This window comes from Populus trichocarpa, chromosome 5 (genome assembly GCF_000002775.5).
Source record: "Populus trichocarpa isolate Nisqually-1 chromosome 5, P.trichocarpa_v4.1, whole genome shotgun sequence".
Lineage (NCBI taxonomy): Eukaryota > Viridiplantae > Streptophyta > Magnoliopsida > Malpighiales > Salicaceae > Populus > Populus trichocarpa.
In genome coordinates this window covers 10983015-11005900 of record NC_037289.2, presented here as the reverse complement: position 1 = coordinate 11005900, position 22886 = coordinate 10983015, and the positions used below count along the sequence as shown (strand labels likewise).

The 22886-nt window shown below is 32.2% G+C and overlaps 3 protein-coding genes across 3 annotated transcripts; 2 read left to right on the top strand and 1 right to left on the bottom strand.

Annotated features, from left to right (window-relative positions):
• The first annotated feature begins 1067 nt into the window (after nt 1-1067).
• LOC112327654 (uncharacterized) lies at nt 1068-1526 on the top strand. Its single transcript, XM_024602319.2, has one exon. It carries the CDS (start codon nt 1068-1070, stop codon nt 1524-1526), a length of 459 nt encoding a protein of 152 aa, XP_024458087.1.
• A 7-nt stretch (nt 1527-1533) lies between these two features.
• On the top strand, nt 1534-4065 carry LOC7489738 (probable serine/threonine-protein kinase At1g01540). The gene is made up of 7 exons (XM_052452955.1): nt 1534-1718; nt 1886-1989; nt 2135-2257; nt 2346-2516; nt 2596-2725; nt 2843-3052; nt 3991-4065. The coding sequence occupies exons 1-7, from the start codon at nt 1536-1538 to the stop codon at nt 4063-4065; spliced, it is 996 nt and encodes a 331-aa protein (XP_052308915.1). The 5' UTR covers nt 1534-1535.
• An 8726-nt stretch (nt 4066-12791) lies between these two features.
• On the bottom strand, nt 12792-15686 carry LOC7489737 (PI-PLC X domain-containing protein At5g67130). Its single transcript, XM_024601682.2, has 9 exons — nt 15526-15686; nt 15328-15414; nt 15092-15214; nt 14856-14993; nt 14223-14321; nt 13807-14110; nt 13380-13603; nt 13199-13285; nt 12792-13065 (listed from the first exon to the last, which is right to left on the bottom strand). The coding sequence occupies exons 1-9, from the start codon at nt 15529-15531 to the stop codon at nt 12892-12894; spliced, it is 1242 nt and encodes a 413-aa protein (XP_024457450.2). The 5' UTR covers nt 15532-15686; the 3' UTR covers nt 12792-12891.
• Between the last annotated feature and the right edge of the window lie 7200 nt (nt 15687-22886).

The following is a 22886-nucleotide window of genomic DNA, read 5'->3' as shown; positions in this document are numbered from 1 at the left end:
CCATGCCTGATGGCATTGGACATCAAACAACAACTTTACGAACAGAACGAGCCAAAGCTCTGATACCACTTGTCACATGGATAATTTTTCATCACAATCTTAATCCCCGCGCGGCAGTCTAGTCCCGTTACTAGACTCAGCCTTCCTCTCAAGACACTCGTGTTTGCCTAAAGTCTAAGTGTTTCACACACCCAGAGGTTTTCCCCACAACTCTTACCAATTTCAGCAGTCAAGAACACAAGCCAATGATCAACACAGCACAATAATCACACACGCAATTTACAGGAAACAACCTAACCTTCATTAATCCATCAACAAAGGGAATACACAATAACAATGTAAGTGTGCTATGCACAATCCGATCTGCATGCTACATTTGTTTAGGCCCTATGTAATACACATACATATAATGGAAGTTACACATAAAACTGCCCCTTGACAGTTAACTCCCTCTTGACAGCCCACTACAAAGACAGCCAACTTCCTCGTAACTGCCTCGTAACTGCTCCGTAACTGCCCACAAGTAACTTGGTCTGCCACCCAACAAACCAAACTGCCCAAACTGATTTTCCCAGCTACCAGTCCTCATGTGCACCTCAGGGTGTCTTAGACAGTCCATCGTCTAAGTCTAGCATGGTGCGAAGCATGAATCCGATGTTCGCACGCATCCGTTATACTCGCTGACGAAATCTGCACTGCCCACGCATATTGCCCTGCACTTGTGTGATGCCACTGCCTAGCAGCGACTCGTTAGCACGCCCTCGTGCCTAAGGCTGTGACAGTTACCCTTTAAGCAATTTAACTCCCACCCACGAAAGCAACTACCCGGAAATCTAGCTGGCTGGCATTCTTGTCTAATTCCATAAATAAATAGTCTCATCATGCCAGCAGCTACCTGTTTCCCTTCTTCACTCTCTCTGTAACATTACTGGTAACTTTTAGCACTGCACATCCCCTCATCTATATAACCTACATGTTGAGCCTCAAATTGGAGACATGCTTCAAACCCTCACCTCTTTTCACTGAATTATTTTATAATACTGGTTCAAAGACAATACCACACTCCAATGTCTGAGCACAAAACTAGTCTTATGTCAGACCAGTTATCGAAACCAACTTCAGTTTTTGGTTTAAGATTGTGGGTTGTTCTTGGTGTCTGTGTAGGGACAACCATTGTGTTGCTACTTTTCTTTATCACTCTCTGGCTTGCTTCCAAGTCCAAAAAGAGTACAAACAATGAACCCAAAATCCCTATTGTATCTAAAAAGATTCAAGAAATCAGAATAGACCAATCCATTAAGCCTAATTGGGCACAAATGCAAACCCACCAATTTCAAGACCAGGAAATGATTACTAGAAAGGAAAGGGGAGATTTTTTGTTGCTTATACCACCAGAAGAGGAGAGTCCAGTGAAGTATCATGGGATTCAGATTGACATTGGTAAAGGGCATTTGATTTCTTATCTGGGTTCTTCTAGGGAAGCACCACGTGGCGGTGGCGGTGGCAATGGTGGTGGTGGGGACTAGGTGGCTGCTATGGTGGTGCTTGATGTGTCTCATTTAGGGTGGGGGCATTGGTATACTTTGAGAGAGCTTGAGGTAGCTACTAATTCTTTTGCTCATGAGAATGTTATTGGCGAGGGAGGGTATGGGATTGTTTACCATGGTGTTTTAGAGGATAATACTGAGATTGCTGTCAAGAATTTGCTCAATAACAGGTAGTTTATTGCAATTTTCATCATATGTTTATTTGTTTTGAAGAGTATTTGTCTTTTTATTTGAGCTCTAATCTAGAATTAATCCGTTGTGGTTAATATGCCATTTCGAGTGTTGCTATGTTGACGAATTGGTTATTGATAGTGTTCAAATATATGGTGATTAATAAGGGACAGGCTGAGAGAGAATTTAAAGTTGAAGTGGAAGACATTGGAAGAGTAAGGCACAAGAATTTAGTAAGGTTGCTTGGTTATTGTGCTGAAGGAGCTCAAAGGTAGTTTCTTTTTGCCTTTTCAACGATGTTTCCTTGTTTCTTGATCCAATAATTTTGGCATTTCAGAATGAAATTTGCAAGTCATTGCCAAAATAGGGTGGCTATTGTTTATTACCATATAGTTGTTTGTTTCCTTGTATTGTAGGATGCTCGTGTATGAATATGTGAATAGCGGGAACTTAGAACAATGGCTTCATGGTGATGTAGGGCCTTGCAGTCCTCTTACTTGGGAAATTAGAATGAAAATCATCTTGGGAACCGCGAAAGGGTATGATTCTATTTCACTTATAAACTGTCATAAAGGGTATGTTATCTTCATCCATGGCATGGGGGGTAAAAAATGAACACCGATGCAGATTAACTTACCTTCATGATGGACTTGAACCGAAAGTTATCCACCGTGACATAAAATCAAGCAACATTCTACTTGACAAGCAGTGGAACCCCAAAGTTTCAGACTTTGGCCTTGCCAAACTCCTTTTTTCAGGTAGCAGCTACATTACAACCCGTGTAATGGGAACATTTGGGTGTGTAGGTTCTCTCTGAGTGCTTATATTTGTTGTCTTAGAGTGTGGAGAAGTAATAATTTTTCTTGTGCTTTGGTAGATATGTAGCTCTCGAGTATGCAAGTTCAGGCATGCTGAATGAAAGAAGTGATGTGTATAGTTTTGGGATTCTTATTATGGAAATTATCTCTGGAAGGAACCCAGTGGATTATAGCCGGCCTTCAGAAGAGGTTCGCACCAGATACCACTGTCATTTTGTGATGACATATTCAAATGAGCTAATCTAATGAAGTCTTTCCCCCCCTTTTGTTCTTCTAATTTGTTATAATTAAATGAATAATTTTCAGGTGAACTTGATCGATTGGCTTAAGAGGATGGTTAGTAACAGGAATCCAGAGGGGGTATTGGATCCTAAACTACCTGAGAAACCTACTTTGAGGGCATTGAAGCGGGCTCTTCTTGTTGCATTACGCTGTGTTGACCCGAGCGCACAGAAGCGACAAAAAATGAGCCATATTGTACACATGCTCGAAGCTGATAACTCCCCCTTCAGAGAAGTATGTATTTGATTTAGTTGAAAATTTTCATTCAAATTATCTTTTTGATAATGTGCCATAATTTAGAGATGTCCTTATCAACACTATATTAAATCCTAAAGGTCAAGCTGGCATTACTACTTAGTTAAACCATTTTTAAGCCTTGCTAAAATGGAGCAAGGACTGTAACAGTGTGGTTGCGAGTGCTTTTCAAATAACTTTTCGTGCCAAAATACATGCCAATGATGTTTTTTCATTTTTTAAAAATCATTTTTGACATCAGCACATCAAAACGATCCAAAATGTACAAACCATATTAAATTTTAACCAAAAAAAAAAATATTTCAAATTTTTTTGGAACGCGGGTTGAACTGCGTTCCCAAACGAAGCCTAAATAATGGTTCGTTTATGAGTTTGCGTCCATAGTTTGATGACTTAATTCTCTTCCCTTCTTTTTCCTGTTTATTTGAGAATGGTTGAATTCTGTACCCACTACATGTTATAAGACAAAAGTCTACTAATGAATTTATACTTTACAGCTATGTAATAGAAATAATAAATATTTCAATTTCTTCTGATGCTAATTTATTTTTCAAATAGCCTTGATCTCCTTACTCATTCAAAGTTTGAATATGTGGTTTTAGGACCGTAGAGGAGGAAGAGACCTGGGACACACACTGTGACAGTCCCAAGGATGGATTCGTAGAGAAGCAGGTGATGGAAATTAGTATGAAAGCAGCCGCACACTGATAAGGCAAGACAAAGACATCAAGAATACCGAGAAGAAATCTGTTGAGGGAGATTTATCTGAGCTAGATGAAGTGGATAAAGAAATATTTTACTGCCTGCTGCTCCATCTAGATGCTTGCGGCCTTGTGTAAAAGGCCTACTACATTATCCAACTTTGTGGCCATGACTTGTGTTTCACTCTATTAGTTATAGCTTCCGTGGCTGCGCAGTATACGGCTCCATATCATGTTCAAATGTCAAAATCAAAGGCCTTTTGCTTAGAAGCTTTGAGGTCTGTCATGTAATTCATGCACGCTATTGCTTGACTCGATCATCGTTAAAAAAAGAAAAAGAAATTGAAAGATTATGCCATGTTGCAAGTTATAGTTTGGACAATTGTTACTATAAAGCATCTGAGCAAACTGATGTTAGATTTTTGATATCATTTGGTTGCAGAGAAAGCTCATTTAGTGGTCACAAACTGTCGAGTTAAATGCCAAAACTCCAGAGAGAAACTGGCAATGTTATTTAGAATTTCATTACATTCAACATGAAAATTATAAACGTTTGGTGTATCAAATGTCAGCATCAAAGTTTGTATATTTAATGAATAAGACGACTTTTCCAGCTATAAATAGGTTGGGGTTGGATCATATTTTTATTATTTAGTGTCCCTTGGCTTGCTAGTTGCTAGTTCACTATAGTTATGACTGCAATCCTAGCCGCTGGAAATGTTAGCCTTCTCTTGTTGCAATCTTTGGTCCCCTCCATATGCTTTCTGGTCTTGCCCTTGAGGCCATGGCACGAGGAAGCATCGATGACTCATTTGCTTCTTTTGTAACTTGAAGCTGACTGGTGTTAATCATGGAAGGTCACCTTAGCTTAGCTAGAAGTCATGTACGGTCTTTGGCTAATTATCTTACTGTTGGTAGACATTCATCGATTTAGCGAAGGTCACTTGTTTTGGACACTTTCAGTAGAAGACATTTACCCAATAAACAGCAACAAGTAGCTACATCATTTTTCCCAATTAGAATCGCTACTGCTACAGAAGTTTGAGGACAACGTCAAATGGTGGGGATTGACAAAGAAATTTGTTTACAGTAAACATCAATTTTGTATTTGTGGAACCATAGTGAGGTTTCGATTGTGGATGAAACGGGAAGAAGGGAAGTTACTTTGCTGACAGCCCAATGCATACCAGCTATATAATTCCTGTAAATGAGGGACATGCGCATAATTTTTTTTTTTTTTTAGTTTAACGTGGATGTCCGGGCCAGCTTGCGTGTACCTCGACTAATCCCATGGACTCTGAAGTTAACGACCAAATTGAAGTTGTTTTCTTAGTCCACAAGGTCCCATTTATGTTCTTTCCACATACAACATTAGATGATGCGCTTGCTGTTCTGAGAAAGTACAAAATTAACTTCAACTTCCATATCTCTGAAAGTGCAGAACAAAATGAGTTCCTTCTTAATTTTTCCAACTAGATTGCAAAACATTGACGTGGAGGTATTATCATGTCGACAACCCAGAATGCTCATTCACAATTTATTTTAGAAAAATTGGTTTTTAGGCATGATTATTGGACATATTTGAGTTCTACTCAAAAGTGAAATATACCCAATTTTTGGGTTAGGGTTTATTCAAAAATATTTTCAAATATGAATGATATAATATGAAATATTAAAATATCTAAAATCAATCGTAAGTAAATTAGAAATTGATTTTAAAATATCAAAATTCTAACCATAAAAATTTGCCTAACATTGAAAAAAAAACCACACACCCTTCTTTTCTTTCAAAACCTATATATATGTGTATAAATAGCCTTTGTCCCCAGTTGAATATATATATATATATATATATATATATATATATATATATATTAAAATTAACAAAATGAAAGATTATTTTTCTCTACTTTCTCTCTCTTTTATGGCTGTTCCAATTTGGTGTTAGTTTTTTTAAGTTTATTTAGGCTTAATGTTGAAGTCCATCGGCACCAAGTAGTTGATTATTGAACCTTATAAGACAATTTGCATCTACCGCTTGCATCAATAGATAGGCAAAATTTGTCTTAAAGACAAAAAGTAAAACTAGCGTGATAATCACCTTCTTCTTATTTATTGCTTAATCTACACTTCAACAAGCAAATGTGATTATATTTGTTCTTTTTTTTTTTTTTTCATTTGTAATATTCTTTAATTGGCATGTTAGTTCAATATTTTATATTACTTTATATGCATGGATATATAATTTTTAATAGTATGAAATCTGATGTTCTAATATATAGATTTCATTATTAATTAACTTCAATTTAAGTAATTTTTGTTTTTCAACCTTTGGAAAAATAAATTAAAATTTAGTTGAATTTAAATATAACAATCTTTAAGAAAACTTCTTAAAGCTTATTGCTTTTTAAAATCTAATCTAATTAATATTTTATGAAGGATTTAATTCAAGTGATTTTTATTTGAGTAATTTTTATTTTTTTATTAATCAATTAATTTTTAATTATTTGATTAAAAAAATAAACATTTTGCACATGTTACTCTATGATTTTAATTTAATTTAAAATTATTTATTGGTTACATGTTATATTATCATATGAAGAGGAATGAGGAAAAATATATATTTTATTAGTTAATATGAGACCAATCAGTTGTAATGCTTGGCTTATAATTTGGAAATATTATTTTTATAATATTGAATACGGATTAAACTAAGAGGAGTCCACCATCACATAATATGGTGCATTAAGAGAAGCTTGTGAACATTACTTTGGTTGAGAGGGTATATTATTTTGGTAGAGAGGATTTCATTATTATTTTATGTGGTGCATAGTGAGAAATCTGAGAATTTCAGTGATGTGAACTTTAAAAAATTGATAATAGAAGATGCACTTCCATCTCACTATCTTGAACTTGGTAAAATTCTTGACAAAAAATACGCCAAAGCTGTCAAACAAAGAGTTTGATATCACTATAGTAGAAGTTGTTAATAGATAAAATAATAATGATTTTGTATGCAAGAACTACATCTTGAATGAGTTGAACAATATATTATATGATGTGTATAACTCAAATGGTAGTTTTCTAAGGCATTATAAGAATCCTTTGATTGGAAGTACAAGATTGAGGATGTTGGCTTAACAATTATTCTTAATTGGCAAACTTTTTGACTTCAAAATGATTGATTCAAGAACAATCACGAGTTAAGCTCAAGATTTTCAACTCATCCTATATGATATTCATGTTGAGAGGATTGTTTTGAATGAATTTTTGTAAGTGGCTACTATTATTAAGAAGTTGCCAATATATTAGAAGGACCTCAAGAAATACCTTAAGTATAAGTGAAAGGAGATGAGAATTGAAAATCTAATTTTGAGGTTAAGGATAAAAGAGGATAACAAGTTATCTAAAAGAAGAGCAAGCTCCCTTTTGATGACCCCTAGGGTAAATATGGTTGAGCAAGTGGAGAATTTTTATAACAAAAACAACCAAAAGAATAAGCTTGTTTTAAAGAGTAAACACATTGCTAAGAACTTTAATGGTAAATAATTTCATTGTAACAAGGTTGGACATCTGGTCAAGGATTGTAGATGTATGCTTTAGCAAAATAATTTTAAAAAAGGAAGGGCTACACAAGCTAATACATTAAAATGGATGACCTTTCTAGAAATGTATCATAAATAAACTTTTATACGGTTATCTTTGAGGTCAATTTTGTGAACAATTCTGAACTACGAGGCATGTTTTTGCAGAAAGGATGTTCAAGAAGTAGATGATGAACCAATTATACATGAAAGACTTTTCAACCTCAAAAGTACAGGGTATTGAGAAAGCCATATTGAAGATAACTTTCGAGAAATTTCTCAGCCTCAACAATATGCTATATGTTGTTGACATTTTCTAGTTCATTATTTAGCAAAAATGATTTGAAAATAGTCTTTGATGAGTTACAAATTTATACACATAAAGAGAGGGATGTTCATTGATAAGAGGTATCCATGTGATGGTATCTTTAAAATGAACGCAATGACCATTGTAATCAGGATTAAAATTATAATAAAATTGTATCTTCCTCTTATTTGCTTGATTTTATGGCATTAGGCATGGCAAGTTAGGGTATGTAAATTATAGTTCTATGCAAAGATTGGTAAAACTTGAATTGTTACTAACTATGGTTTTTTTTTAAATAATAAGTGTGAAATTTATGTAGAATTAAAAATCCATAAATAATTTATTTTTAAACAATTAAAAGAAGTAGTAGAGCTCTACATTAAATGCTCTATGATATTGGATATTTAGAATTTGTGTAAAATAGAGGAGAAAAAAATGTTATATTACTTTATAGATTATTGTACAAAGTATTGTTATACTTATTTGCTAAAAAGAAGAAGATAAAGCTCTTGAAATGCTTAAGCATCACAAGAATGAATTTGAGAACCAGCTAAACAAAAAGATAAAGGCAATAAAAAGCAATAAAGATGAAGAATACAAGGTATTTTTTAGTGAATTTTATTCTTAAGATGATATTATCCAACAAACTATCACTCCTTATTCACCTCAACAAAATGATATTGTTATTGATTTTGAAGTTTGATTGCCAATTCTTTATATATATATATATATAAAAGAATGTACCTCACAAGAAGTTGGAAAAGATACCATATAAGTTGTGAAAAGAAAGAAGACCTTCCTATAAATACTTAAAGTGTAAGGGTGTCTTTTTAACGTGATGATATTTGGTTTTAAAAAGATCAAGATAGAACCTAAAACTATAAATTGCTTATTCATTTGATATGCTTATAATAGTAATGCATATTAGTTTTTAGATACTAATCAAGTATTGAGGATATTCAACCCTATACAATTATGGAATCAATGAATGATACCTTTTTTGAAGACGTGTTTTCTTTTAAGAAAGCACAATAAATCCATTTACTTAAAATGATGAATAGAGTAAATTCAAGTAGTCGTCATCAGATAAACAATGATGAAATTGAGTTGAGAAGTAGTGAGAGGGAAAAACATAAAAAATAAAGTCCAGATTTTCTAATTTATTTGTAAAAAATGAGTCTTGAAGTCACTCTATGGAAATGTCTTGACCCAAATCTTCTCATTAGAAGAAGACATCCAATATCAAGATTGATTCTATCATGCAAAACCATATATGGAAACTAATTAATATTCTATACGGAAGCAAACTATTAAGCCATAAATAGATCTTCAAAAGAAAGACAAAAGCTATTAGAATCATTGAAAAACATAAACCAAGACTTGTTGTTAAAAGATTCAAACAACAACTAAGTGTGAACTATTTTGATATATATTCACCTCTGTCAAGAATAACTTCTATACCAATATTAAAAGTCATTATAACTATTAACAAGCTTGAAAATACATCAAATAAAGGTAAGAAAAAAAACTTTTCTAAATAGTGACCTCGACGAAGAGGTATATATAGAACGACCCGAGTGGTTTGTTATTAAAGAGAAGGAAAAGAAAGTTCGAATGCTTGTCAAATCATTATATGGTTTGAAACAAGCTCCAAACAATGGCATGAAAAGTTTAATAAAGTTATGTTGTCAAATAAATTTAAAATCAATGAGGTTGATAATTTAAAAAAAAACATAAATAAAAGTTATGTCATTGTATGTCTTTATGTGGATACCATGTGATTTTGGATAGAAATGAATACATGATCAAGTCTACCATGAAAATATTAATTAATAAATTTGATACAAAAAACTTGGGTATTATAGATATTAAAAATTGCTAATATATATGATGGATTAATATTGTCCTAATCTTTAAAGGTGACAATAACACTATCAAAACACCATTGGATACAAGTCCACATCTTTCTAAAAATAAAGATGAGAGAATACATCAATTGGAATATTCTTGGATAATTGAGAACTTGATGTATGTTATGAACTGAACAAGACCGAATATTGCATAATCAATTAGAATTCCAAGTAAATTTACTACTAATCCAAGCATGGATAATTGAAAAGTACTAAATAGGGTACTTAAATATTTAGGGTATAACTTGGAATATGGGTTACACTATATTGATTATTTGACGGTATTAGAAGGGTATAATGATGCGAATCAGATATCCAATACTAAACATTTAATATCTACTAGTGGATATGTCTTCATATACGATGAAACAGTTTTGTCTTGAAAATTATCTAACAAAATATGTATCATAAGATACACAATGAAATTAGAGTTTATTTCTCTTGATAATGTTAAAGATAAAATCGAATAGCTTTGGAATTTCGTAAAGGATATTTTATGTTGGCCTAAGCTAATGCCAATAATTTTGATACAAGAGATTCTTGTCTAATATGAAGCCTTATATTAATAGGTATAAATTTTAATCTGACCTTTAAATCTAGTCAAAATTTCTCTAAAAGATTCTAGAGGCCCTATTTCTAACAAGGTTAAAATTTCAATGCCATATGAGTTTGGAAAGGCCTTTAAATAAGACCATAAATTACTTTTCATGATTTACCATGTTTTGTAATTGATTTAAGATTCCTTTTGTTGTTTGGTTTCAAACTCTTATTATTTTTCTAGATTTGTTTATGATATTTTTCGTAGTATAAAAGCATCATATAAGAGCTGTAATATTGATTTTTTATTAAAAAAATATTTATTAATAAAATTTTGAATTAAGGTTTTGTGGTGACCTTATTGGGCAAAATTTTATATTGGTTGTTCTTGTTATCCTTCTTTTGTTATTTTCATTTGGGTTAGATGGTATTAAAGTCTAATGATTCCTAATGATTCGTTGTTGTGTGGTGCTAAATGACCATGGATGGAAAAGGTGGTCGTAGAATATGGAATGCTTGTTTAGCAGGAGATGCGTGTTAGCACTCCTGAAGAAAGGCTAAGTCAAGCCGGTTAACAAGGTCCAGGGAAGGAGAAAGTCTCAGGCATCTTACTGTGAAGAAAGGGCAAAACGGGTAGAAAGGGAAAGGTATCCGTAAGATCTTACTAATTCTTATTCGAAGGGAACTCCGGTCAGGATTCTTTTCACCCCTAAATTTTAACCAAGAGATTCTTGTCTAATATGAAGCCTTATATTAATAGGTATAAATTTTAATCTGACCTTTAAATCTAGTCAAAATTTCTCTAAAAGATTCTAGAGGCCCTATTTCTAACAAGGTTAAAATTTCAATGCCATATGAGTTTGGAAAGGCCTTTAAATAAGACCATAAATTACTTTTCATGATTTACCATGTTTTGTAATTGATTTAAGATTCCTTTTGTTGTTTGGTTTCAAACTCTTATTATTTTTCTAGATTTGTTTATGATATTTTTCGTAGTATAAAAGCATCATATAAGAGCTGTAATATTGATTTTTTATTAAAAAAATATTTATTAATAAAATTTTGAATTAAGGTTTTGTGTGGTGACCTTATTCGGCAAAATTTTATATTGGTTGTTCTTGTTATCCTTCTTTTGTTATTTTCATTTGGGTTAGATGGTATTAAAGTCTAATGATTCCTAATGATTCGTTGTTGTGTGGTGCTAAATGACCATGGATGGAAAAGGTGGTCGTAGAATATGGAATGCTTATTTAGCAGGAGATGAATAGGTTTTCCCCTAAGAAAAAGATATTTATGAACTTGTTAAAGATATGTAGAGAAAATTTACATAATTAACTTGCCAACTAGAAGTGATAAAGTTGTAGAGGAAATTTGAAGAATTATTCTATCAATTGACAGAGATAAAAAAAAAAAGAAAAATAAAAAATCATGAGGATAGTGATCGCGAATTAATAACCAATTTTGAAAACCATTTTAGAAATATAAGCAAGGAGGCAACTTCTTGATCGAGATGATTATGATATTGAAACTAGTATTTTTGATGATTCTAATTCTTTTGTGAATTGTTCGTTCTTATTGTCTTTTTTGTGTTGTTTTTATTTGTGTCAAATCTATATCCCTTGTAATAGTTATAAGTCAACAATTAGAAAAGCACAAAATTGCATGTATAATGGTAAGTTTAAATATACATCATAGATATAATACAATTAAACACTAGTTATTGAATACAATTATTTTTATTGAATATATAATGTTGAAGAAAAATATTGCGGATCCACTTACCAAAGATTTAACAAAAAAGATCTTGTATAGTTCATTAAGGGAAATAGGCTTAAAGCATTTAAAGATGAAATAGTGTTATAATAGTAACCCTATCTAGTTGACTAGAAATCCCAAGATTTAAGTTTAGAGGAAAAAAAACTAAATCATGTAGTATTTTCAGTAGCTCTAAGAAATTATAATTTCCTACCTATTCATGTAATGAAAATAAGTGCTAGCTAGAGCATGATAAAAGTAAGTTGTTCTCTTAATGAAGTATAGAAAATGAAGTATAATATAATACTTTTAATAAGAGGTCATATACATGAATGAATGAGAAATTGATTGCTTCTATAAGAATTTTTAAAGGTTGAATTCTTTAAAATAATAATAAAATTAAGATTTTTTTTAGTTAAAATAAATACAATTTTGCGAATTAAAAAAAAATATTTTTTTTAAATTAAGTAAGTTTTATTATCTTGATTTATGTAAAATATTAACTAAATCATAACTAACAGATTAGAGAAATCACTCTCAAAATCACTATCCTGAACTGGGATTGGTATAAAACCGTAGATTTGACTTTGATTATACCTTTTTATTGTCCCATTTTTATATAGTAGGCAAAGGCCTTGTGCCGCTGCTGGCTTTGTTGACTTTCCTTGAGTTTGCAGTCTGCAATCACATCCATGCGGAGTCTGATCACATGGAACTCAATCATGGAGGCCACAGATCAGAACGCAGGTTTTCACGGAAATATATATAATTTTGTTTAGGGATAAACTCATTAATGCTACTCCGCACATCAGATTAGCTATAATTCCAAATATACAGACTTGAAAGAGATAGAGAGAGCGGGTCATCTGCTTCAACATAATTTGCTAATTAATGGTTTGCAATGCACCGACAAATCAATGCCAATAATCATCAAATAATACGGCGTGTATAATGGATATCATTATGATACGAGGACAAGTTAGGACAAAAAATATTTCTAAATGAGCAAATAGCATAATTACAATCACAGTAGGAGAGTCATCATCGAAATTGCCCCCAACAACCACCATAGTTGGACTGGTTTGCTATCCAAAGAAGCAATGTTGGAGGGAGTTTGTGAGTCTCCCCCAGAAGCAGCAGCAGCAGGTGGAGGGGGAGCAGTTGGTGGAACATCACATGTACCAAATGTAGCGTTCGCCTGCCCATGAATGACACATTATTGGAGGCATTAGAAGTTAATCATGATAGGTAGATGGGAAAATGGTATGAGATATGACTGACAAGCTAACCCTAATTAATAATAATTGAAGCAAATAGTGGTGGTAACATACTCTGCAATAGGCAATATTGTCACATCCACAAGTAAGGTGTCCATTTGCTTCATCCACAGCTTCTGGGGCCCCCCCACCATCACTCCTCTGGAACAACAAATCAAAAACATCAGTTGGCAAACTACTTTGCAATTCCATTTCCTGTGATTAAAGTTTGTTGCAACGCAAATCAACAAAGTACCTGATAAAAATCAACAGTAATGAAGTTTGGCCAACGTCTGCCAGCTGCTTCATAGCAAGTGTTGGTCATGCTAATTAGTGGAGCTGAATTGTCCAAGCAAACTCCACTTTCATTTGGATTAGTTGGAAAGTAATTCTGAAGAACCAAGGATATCGTTTTTGTGTTCATAGGAGATGATTCGGCTCGATTTGGACATGAACCTGCTTTCATCCCATCATCTCCATCTGCATTATTCAAGTCACCGTCAAATGATTTAAATGATCTCATACATATCCACATTAGCCATGTTTTGTCAAGCTCCTAAAACTGAAACGTTAGACCTTCACAGGCACAGAGAAATCATAAAATAAGCTTTTTTCCCCTGTATTTCTCAATATTGATTAGTTAATGATGATACTTTTTGACGGGGCATGAAGATGGAACTTACATTGATTTTCTACTACATATTTCCAATTGTAGGCAATTCCCTCAGTAGCCTCTTTACTTGATTTGGAAGTGAAGACCACTAAACGCTGATTCTGCTGGACCATTTCATCAACAGTTGGCCAATCTTCACCATTTTTAGGCATCTTTGATACAGGAAACCAATATATGCCTAGGCCAGATGCATTAAAAACCTTGGTCAAGCCTTGTGGGGATGTCACATAATCCTCAATAAAAATAGTGACAATCTCTGATGGATTTGCAGCCAAAAAGGTTTCAATCTCTTTCAACACATCAATCGCAGGTTGCTGGAGATATATAATCATGGTTGGTTCACAGTCAATATAAAAGAGAAAATCACTCTTTCAAGCACGAAATAGATGCCAGTAAAAGTTAAGCAACATTGAAGGATCAACATACGAAAGCTGTGAAGTTGTAACAGTTGCCGTTGAAGGAGTGACATAACCAGATGTCATTCATGAAATCATACATATCTAGCATAAGTCCTCGAACCCCATTCTACAAGAAAGCTCAGTTCTTAGAAAAAAAATAAAAAATGGCAATTGTAAAAGCTTAAACAAGGGAAGGAAAATGTAGCTAAGATCATTCCACACTTAGCTTAGTTAAGCATTAATTTAGTTAGCTGGAATGGTCATTAGTTTAATCCAAGACTCCAAACAACAAAGCCAAACTTAATTTTCAAGCAAAGGACAAAAATCATAGCTAGGTCATCCAGGCAATGCAATCATGCAGCATCATCAATAGTGCATACCGATCCCCTTTGCCTTTATTTTGATAGTTGAATACCAAACCAGTATCCCTACAAAATTAACACATTCCCTCTTGGCTCTTGGCACCTAAATGTGACACATATCAAATATTTGACACCATACCCTAGTAAGAAAAAAGAAAAATACGGCGGAATGTGGCCGTCCAACATAAAGAAGAAAAAGTAAACTATCCTAAAAAGTCAAAAAGAGAAGGGTTTTTCCATATTTTCATCTCCAAGAATTGAAAATGTCAAGAACCAAATGCAGAGACTGAGAATCTTACCTTAAGTTGACTCGTAACCGTGTCTTCTTGATTTTTAGTTGCGATCAAAGCAGAACCCGTATCTGATTGAGCATTCGTTAGAGCAAAAGAGTTGTGTGTCGTTAACCATGAATACTTGTTGAATGCCAGACCTTTGACCTAACCAAGTGAAAATCTTTTCTGATCAAAACATTAAAAATCACAAAATTAGAGTAGCAGTTAAACACCAAAGGAATAATAATAAAAAAAGGACCAACTTTCGATGTTGGACTCAATGGCTGGATCTTGGTGCATCTCTGTCGGGTATTTCCATTAGCAGAACAACTTTGACAGCTTAATCCGGCATCACAGGTGCTGTTAGATGAACATGTCTCCCCTATCTGTTTAATTGATCATAGAAATCAAGAACATGAAATAAACACGTGTTTCTCTTTCTGGTCAATGAAAGATAACTAATGATAGTAACTTGGGTTATTAAGAAGGAAATTAAGACCTTGAGACAGGAAGAACTGGCAATGAAGAGACAAAGGAGAATGAAGAGAAGTTGGATGGGGAGAATATTAGAGAAAACATTTGATCCCTGCAAAAAAAAGAAGAAGAAAGAAACGAAAGGGAGAAGTAAACAACAAAATATGTTATACACAAGAATATATACAGAGAGCAGTGGGTTCTGATGAAGATTTGAGCTTGCCTTCATTTCCGGATGTCGCTATATCGAGAGAAGCAAAGAGAGGGAAAGAAACGGATAATTGGGGGGCTGTGAGTATTTATAAAGATTCAAGAACCTGGGGCTTGGGGCGATGACTGGAAAATGGACAGAAGATATGAATTTGGTGGTAAGAGAGGGAAACAAGACCTGGTCGTTAGGTTAGGTGTAACTTCTTTGTCATCTAGTGTCTGGATGTTTCGTTTCGGTTTCTTTTTCTTCTTCTATTTTTTCTTATGTTTTTCACCTATTTTTAGTGATTTTATGCTAAATTAGTAATAAAAAAAACTCAGCTTGCGACGCATTCTTGATTTATGCCAAATGTTGGACGACACGGTTCATTAAAAAAGAAATAATGGTGGCAGCCCCACATGTATTAAATAGAAATTTTCTTAGGTTCCTAACCACCTCTTCTCGAATACTTTTTACACCATATGCTGATTTTTTCCGTGGAATAGTTTTACACATCTTCATTTTGAGTTTGAATAGAATAGAATAGAGTACATTAATATATAGTCTTATTCTTTGCAGCTTCATTGATTTGTATATTTGAATTTTTCTAAGTTCTTACTTTTCTTGAGTGCAAAAGCATCAAATTAAGACGGACTTATGCCAAGCATCATAAGAAAAATATAATTAGAAACCATGATCAAGATTGTTGACATTTAAAACCGTTGTTTGAATGGTGGTATAATTAAGAGCATGCAAGTGTTCCTGCTCATATAATTTTCATAGAATGACTTTAATTTGTTGTCCTTTTCCAATAATTAAGCAAAAGAAGAAGAAGATGAAGAAGAAGAAAGTGTGAACCTATCATTTTAGCAGTCCACTATTCTAGAAAGAAGGTTAGGATGGAACAATTCTACGATAAGATGTTGGGAAATACTTTCTTTAATGATTAATAGCACAAAAACTAGTTAACGAAGGCCACACGAAAAACAATAAGCTGTTAAGCAAAATAGCATATTTCCTCTCGATAGGATAAGTTTCTTAGTTTTGGTTTTTGTTAAAAACAAATTATACATATAACATTGGGATCAATAGCTATCATGTACTTGAGAAAACACAATTCAATAGATTCCTTAATTATATAATATTATTTAATCACATCTAATGGTGTCTAATTATATCAAACTATATCCAATAATTCCTTGATTATATAAAAACCAACTTATGGGATTTTGTAGGGTTTAATTGAATTTATTGAGGGTTTAATTGCAAGAAAAATTAGTTTTTGAATTCAATTGGGGCTTTAATTGGAAAGAATTTAAGTCCGGGGATTAAATTGCAATTTTAAAAAGCTAATTTGATCAAATCAAAGGCCTAATTGTATAAATATCAAAGTTTGATAGGTAATTAGAGACTTGATTGAAGAAATTTAAAATTAAGTACCAAATCGTAAAAGACATGAGACTTCAAGCACTTAAATCAGCAAAATCTAGGGCCAAATTGAATACAATTAAAAGTTTAATGGTCAATTGAGGGTCGATTCGCATAAATCAAGAACCAAGGACCTAATTGAAAAATACACTGAACTTTAGGGGTGACAATTGAGTTTTAAAATGGTGGAATTGCAGGAAATTAAAGTTGAGAGGTAATTTAGATGCAATTAAAAGAAATTGAAAGAACATAGACTAAAGTGAAATTTGTCAAATCCTAAATTAAAAACCCTAATGTTTAGAGTTTAACCTAGATGACACATCACTTAGATTTAATAAGAGATCGAATGACATGTCATTCAACTAATATTCACCTTCTCCCTTTGGCAGTTTTGACTGATCGAGTAGACATCTTTAGACGAATGAATATGGCGTCTCCAACCACCTCAGGAGTTGTAACTACTACCATTTGACTGAGAAACACCCATTTTATAAAGATTAGCTACTCCCATCAAACACTTACATTCTATTTTTTTTCAACGAACACAACAACATCTTGTCTCTAATAAGCTATCACTACATTAACAAATTCTAAGCTAATCAAGTTGGCATCTTCAAACAAATAAACATGAACCTACAAACTTTCTAATCGAGCAAGGTTAGATCCAAACAAAAGGTGTGCACCCTCTCTACCAACTTCAAGTGGTCTTCAACGATGATGATGTCGAAGTCTCTTCGACGAAGTCTCGAAAGTGGTCAACTCAATCAGCCTTGATTGTGACACACCTACTTTACAAAACCATTGATTTTTTTAGTGTTCACACTTCAAGCCTTCTCGGTGGGTTCTTATCAAGGTTTGACCATATTTCTCTCAAGATCAAAAGGTTAAATTTGTCTCCAAGTTTATCAAAACCACCAAAATCTCCAAAACCAAGTTTGTTGCAAAATAACCATCGTAAAACTAGCAAGGTAAAAAGCTTACAATTGTAAATACATTCCAAAAGCTCTCTTATTTTTTTTATAAGAGGGCAAATCATTGATAAATAATGATCAATCCTTGATTGAATTCATAAAAAACCCCTAACAAAGCCCTATAAATATCTTGAAAATCAAGAAGGGAGGAGAAGTTAAAGATGTTTTTGGAATTCATTAGAAATCAAGTTTATTGCTTAGGATATAAGAGCTAAAGGGACAAGTTAAAGATCGAGCAAAATGTTTGGTCATAATAGGGCTTTGATTTTGAACTGAAACCTATTTTGACAAAATTGTGATGTGTGAGTGATAATCAAAGTGAATAGGTCCTAAATTAGTAATCCTTGCATGATTTCCAACATATCTATATCTTTGGATTGTTTATATTTGGTCTAGTTTGAGAGTCATGTTGCTAGGTTTATATTGAATTTTCTTCGTGTTCTTTATTTTTCCTAGGCTTTGATTTGTTTTGACCAAAATATATTTGACTTTTTGTGTTTTTTAAGTTTGATTCATTTTGGATTCAGGTTTAGATTCTGGTTTTTTTTTCCAGATCAAACCAATGGACTTTGGTTCGGTTTATGGTCGAACCAAAGGTGTCGGATCAACCCAATCGGGTTAAAATTAGGTCATAGGGTAAGGCTCTATTTGGTTTGCCACTGTTTTGATAAAAGGAATTTTTGTTTAAGGGTGTGTTTGACAAACACCCTTGTAGGCCTGTTTTGACAAATTTATTATAAAGAAAAATGAGTTTTCGTCCAATAAAGCCTAAAAAAATAATATAAGAAATAAAAACCAAATATTTCTTTTTAAAAAATAAAATATAAAAAGTTTTTTTTGTATACAATAAAAAATCCTTAAGAATATTTGAGCAGTTTTTTAGAAAAAAACTAACATACTTTGACATGTTTTGAAAAAGATATTGCATGGATTTTACAATAAGTTTGTATGATTTCAAAAGATTTTGGCCTATATTTTAAAAATATTAAAAACTTATTTTTAGAAAGAAAATATTATTCACTTTTAATTTAAGGATAAAAAAAACTTTAAAGGGGTTAATATCCAAAATATTATTAGGGATAATAATTTATTATTACTCACTTCAATATAAGGATAAAGAACCTATATGAGGTTAATATCCAAAATATTATTTTGAATAATACAACTCATTCACTTCTAATATAAAGATAAAATCCACAGGGAATTTTATCTGAAATATTATTTGGAGTGACGTGGTAGCTAAAAATTTCAAGTTTATCTTAAAAAAAGCCTTGGTGATATTTGAGGATATTTCATAATTTCAGACAAAGTCCTTGATCTAGAAAACTAAAGTTTGTTTATCGTAGCAAGCCGGCCATAGTATGCTGATAAAAATAGAAACATCATCAGATCGTAGCAAACAAAAAAAAAACAATGCAGTTTATCTTAATTAAGGCATAATAGAGGTGCTAATGCTTTCTCTTTACGTAATTAGTCCATTTTTTAGAATCTCTAAAAGACCAGTTATGATTCATAGTAACCATAATATTAGGTGGCGACTCTCTAAACTAATCAAAGACCATTCAGAACACGTCTATGAAAGGTTATCGTTATGTCATATCCCTATGAGGATGGGAATGACAGTAGTCATCAACTATAATAGTCAGATGTTACTCTTCATATAGTCTCACTCTCCTCGCATCCAACTAATTAATAAAATCTATATAAATTATAAACCAATTATTTCATTCTTACCTCGACAACTAATAGTATACAACTTATCATTGGGATCAATACCAAGTAATATATGTTGATGTAGTCTAAACTGCTACATAACACAATCAGGACAATGCATATTAACTAGAGGAGCTGCTTGTATTAACTATTACAAAATAATGCATTAGAATCATTGATCTGTATGTCTCTACTCTCTTTATAAACTAGAGGAGCTGCTTGTATTGCATCCTCTGAGTACATTGTCCATACAACTTATTAAAACATTAAGTTCATATACCTTATTATAAATAATTTGATGCAAGAAATAATAATATAAAAATAAATAAAATGCATATGTTATAACTCATTCCTGGTGAGGTGGCAACATATATAACTCACCATTGTAAAATGATTGAACATGGGTTAGATTTTAATGAAATCTCGTAGACATATACCAATTGATATCACAAGCCATAATTTTTTTACAATAAATTTAATATACTTTAATTGTTCATGAAAAATTAATCAAGAATTATTATCATCCTTATCATACAATCCCCCTCTAGTAACAATACATTCATTATCTATCAGTAACCCTGCAACATCTTGGAGAGTAGGTGTCATCTTCCCTTCACTAAATGGAACATATAGGTCTTACACCTTCATCACTCTATCAACACATCAAGCAATCTATGACTGAGCTAGATGTATTGATGTCAAGTAATCCCATATAAATCAACCTAAATGATGAATGGACGAACACGAGGGAACAAAGTTATCAATCTATAATAGTGAAAATATATCTTATTGGTGCTCTTGAAAATCAATCAAATTACATAAATATTAGTATGATTGTGAGCATGGTTAAATATGAACATGGTTGAATATAACAATGACAAGTAAACTTTCACGTCTGGCTCATATGTTTATAGATTGATGTCAATCTTACAAGCACGACACTAAACTATGAACGAGACCAATAATAAAACTATTCCCCCTTTAGTCCCTTTAATTACTCTTCCCTCGATTGTGAGGGTCTCTAGTGTCACCTTTAGTTCCATCTATTATAGAAACCATGTGGCAGTATATATTTGTATGATATATTTATCAAACAACAGGTTGCTAATATTGAAATAATAGAATATAAAACAATAGCTTATAAACTTAATGTAAAACAATAAAAATATCCATATACGTCCACTCCTGTAAGTTTTTTTCTCATAGAAAATGTTATATTTTCTTATACCCCTATCTTACATCTTGTTATATAGATGGATTGATCTTCTTCAACCTCTACTCTATCTCCATCTTAATGGATCTGCTTCAACACTATGCTTAGTATATTCATATCATAGTAGTTGGTCAGGAAAATGATAAAACTGAGAAGCATATACATTTTGGTATATGTCAACATTATAGAAAGGAAAAACAAATTGTGTGCATTCATCAACATGATGGACAACATGCTAAAAGATGTGAACACAATCTATTGAATATTCTTTATTTACCACTCTTGGAACTTCTTTATATATTAAATGTTTGTCGAATCTCTCTCTAACCACCTAATTATATGTGTTCACTTGAAAATATCTTATTTCATAGTTAAATATAATTGTTGTATTAACTTTTCATTTATATGAAGTAGCTGCCATTTTACAAAGTACTTGTGGGGCCACAATAAATCATGAGGATATGAAATCTTGTGCATAGAATCTTTGATCAAATCAAATGTTTATTTGACCAATAAAAGGTCAGCTAAACTAAATAAATAATGACAATGCATGTCCACCTTATAAGATCATATTAAAAACTTCTAATAAATTTATGGTCATATTGCAATAATAATGGTCACAATCAAATAAAAAGGCCTTTTTTCCAGCTTATATCCATACTTTTATTCGTTTATCCTTCTCTATTATTTAAGTATACCAGTTATCAGCTTTTCACTTTAATAATTCACAACATTTCAAACGTAAGACTTTTTTTAAAGTCAAATATTTTAACTTGGTGTTGAAGTTACTAAAAACGTTATGTGAACAATAACAATGAAATATAACTAGCTCTAGGTCATATATTTGTCATGATATTCTTAATTGCAATATGTCTATCTAATAATATACATATTATGATACAATCAATTACCACATAACTCGTGAATACAATCTAAAAAAACATGTTTAGTTGTAATTCATCTCTTCTTTGACCAAAGCAAAACACAAACGAAATATCTCATTATTCGTGTTAAAACCAATTTCAACCAATAACTTGCCAGTAAACTTTTTTTATAGGTTAGTGCCCTCAACACTTATCAGCAAACTATAACACCTCGACCTCTTAATTACAGTTCCAAATGCTTATAAAACTTTTCCAAATATTTCTATATCATCATAAATCCTATTGTGATGCCAGATGGCAATTGTATCGGGATTTGATTATTGAAATGCTAATATTAATAATCTAGGTAGGATTTGAAAGGGCTCCTCATGTTAATCAAACAACCAAGTGAGTGTCTTTTGGTTAGTTACTCATGCCTTGTAACATGAGATATTAAACTCATATTGTTGACTTATTGTTTCTTGAGTGATCATAATACTTTTACTTTTTTCAACATTCATAATTGTCAGGGTCATATTAGCAATAAATTTTAAATCAAGCTAATGGTGGTCATTCTTACCCACTATATTGGTGTATATATATAGACGTATCAACTTCAAGATCTCAAATGAATAAAAATTCTTATAAAACCCTTATATAAGTATCTTGACATTCTAGTGTATGCATATATTGTAATTGCATATAGATTGTGGTTAAACGTTGGACATTGTTTTCTAATGAATTTGTTATATACCATAATTTCACTACATTAGTTAATTAAGGCTTGGTTTGGAATATTTATCTAACCTTCAACAAAATACTTACACCTAAATTTCTACAACTCAAAACCTAGCCATTGCATACCATTTCATTAGTCTTACTAGCATCCTTAAAATCAAGAACAAGAGGTCCTATGAATTGAAGTTGGTTTATTAGCTTACCAAACCCATCTTCTTTAAGGAGGTCAACTAAATCCAAAATAATGTTTTCCTTATGTTTCTCATCACTTGGTTTAGATTTATTATTGATATATATACAATCAAACATATATAGATCCTTTTTTTTCACAATTTAAGTACTAATGTTAAATTCAGTTTAGTTGACTATGCTGCTTATATAGCCTTTTAAGTATAGACTTGAATATACTTGATACTAGAGGAAGAGCATACTCATTTAGTGCTACCATTTAAGTATAATTTTATGATA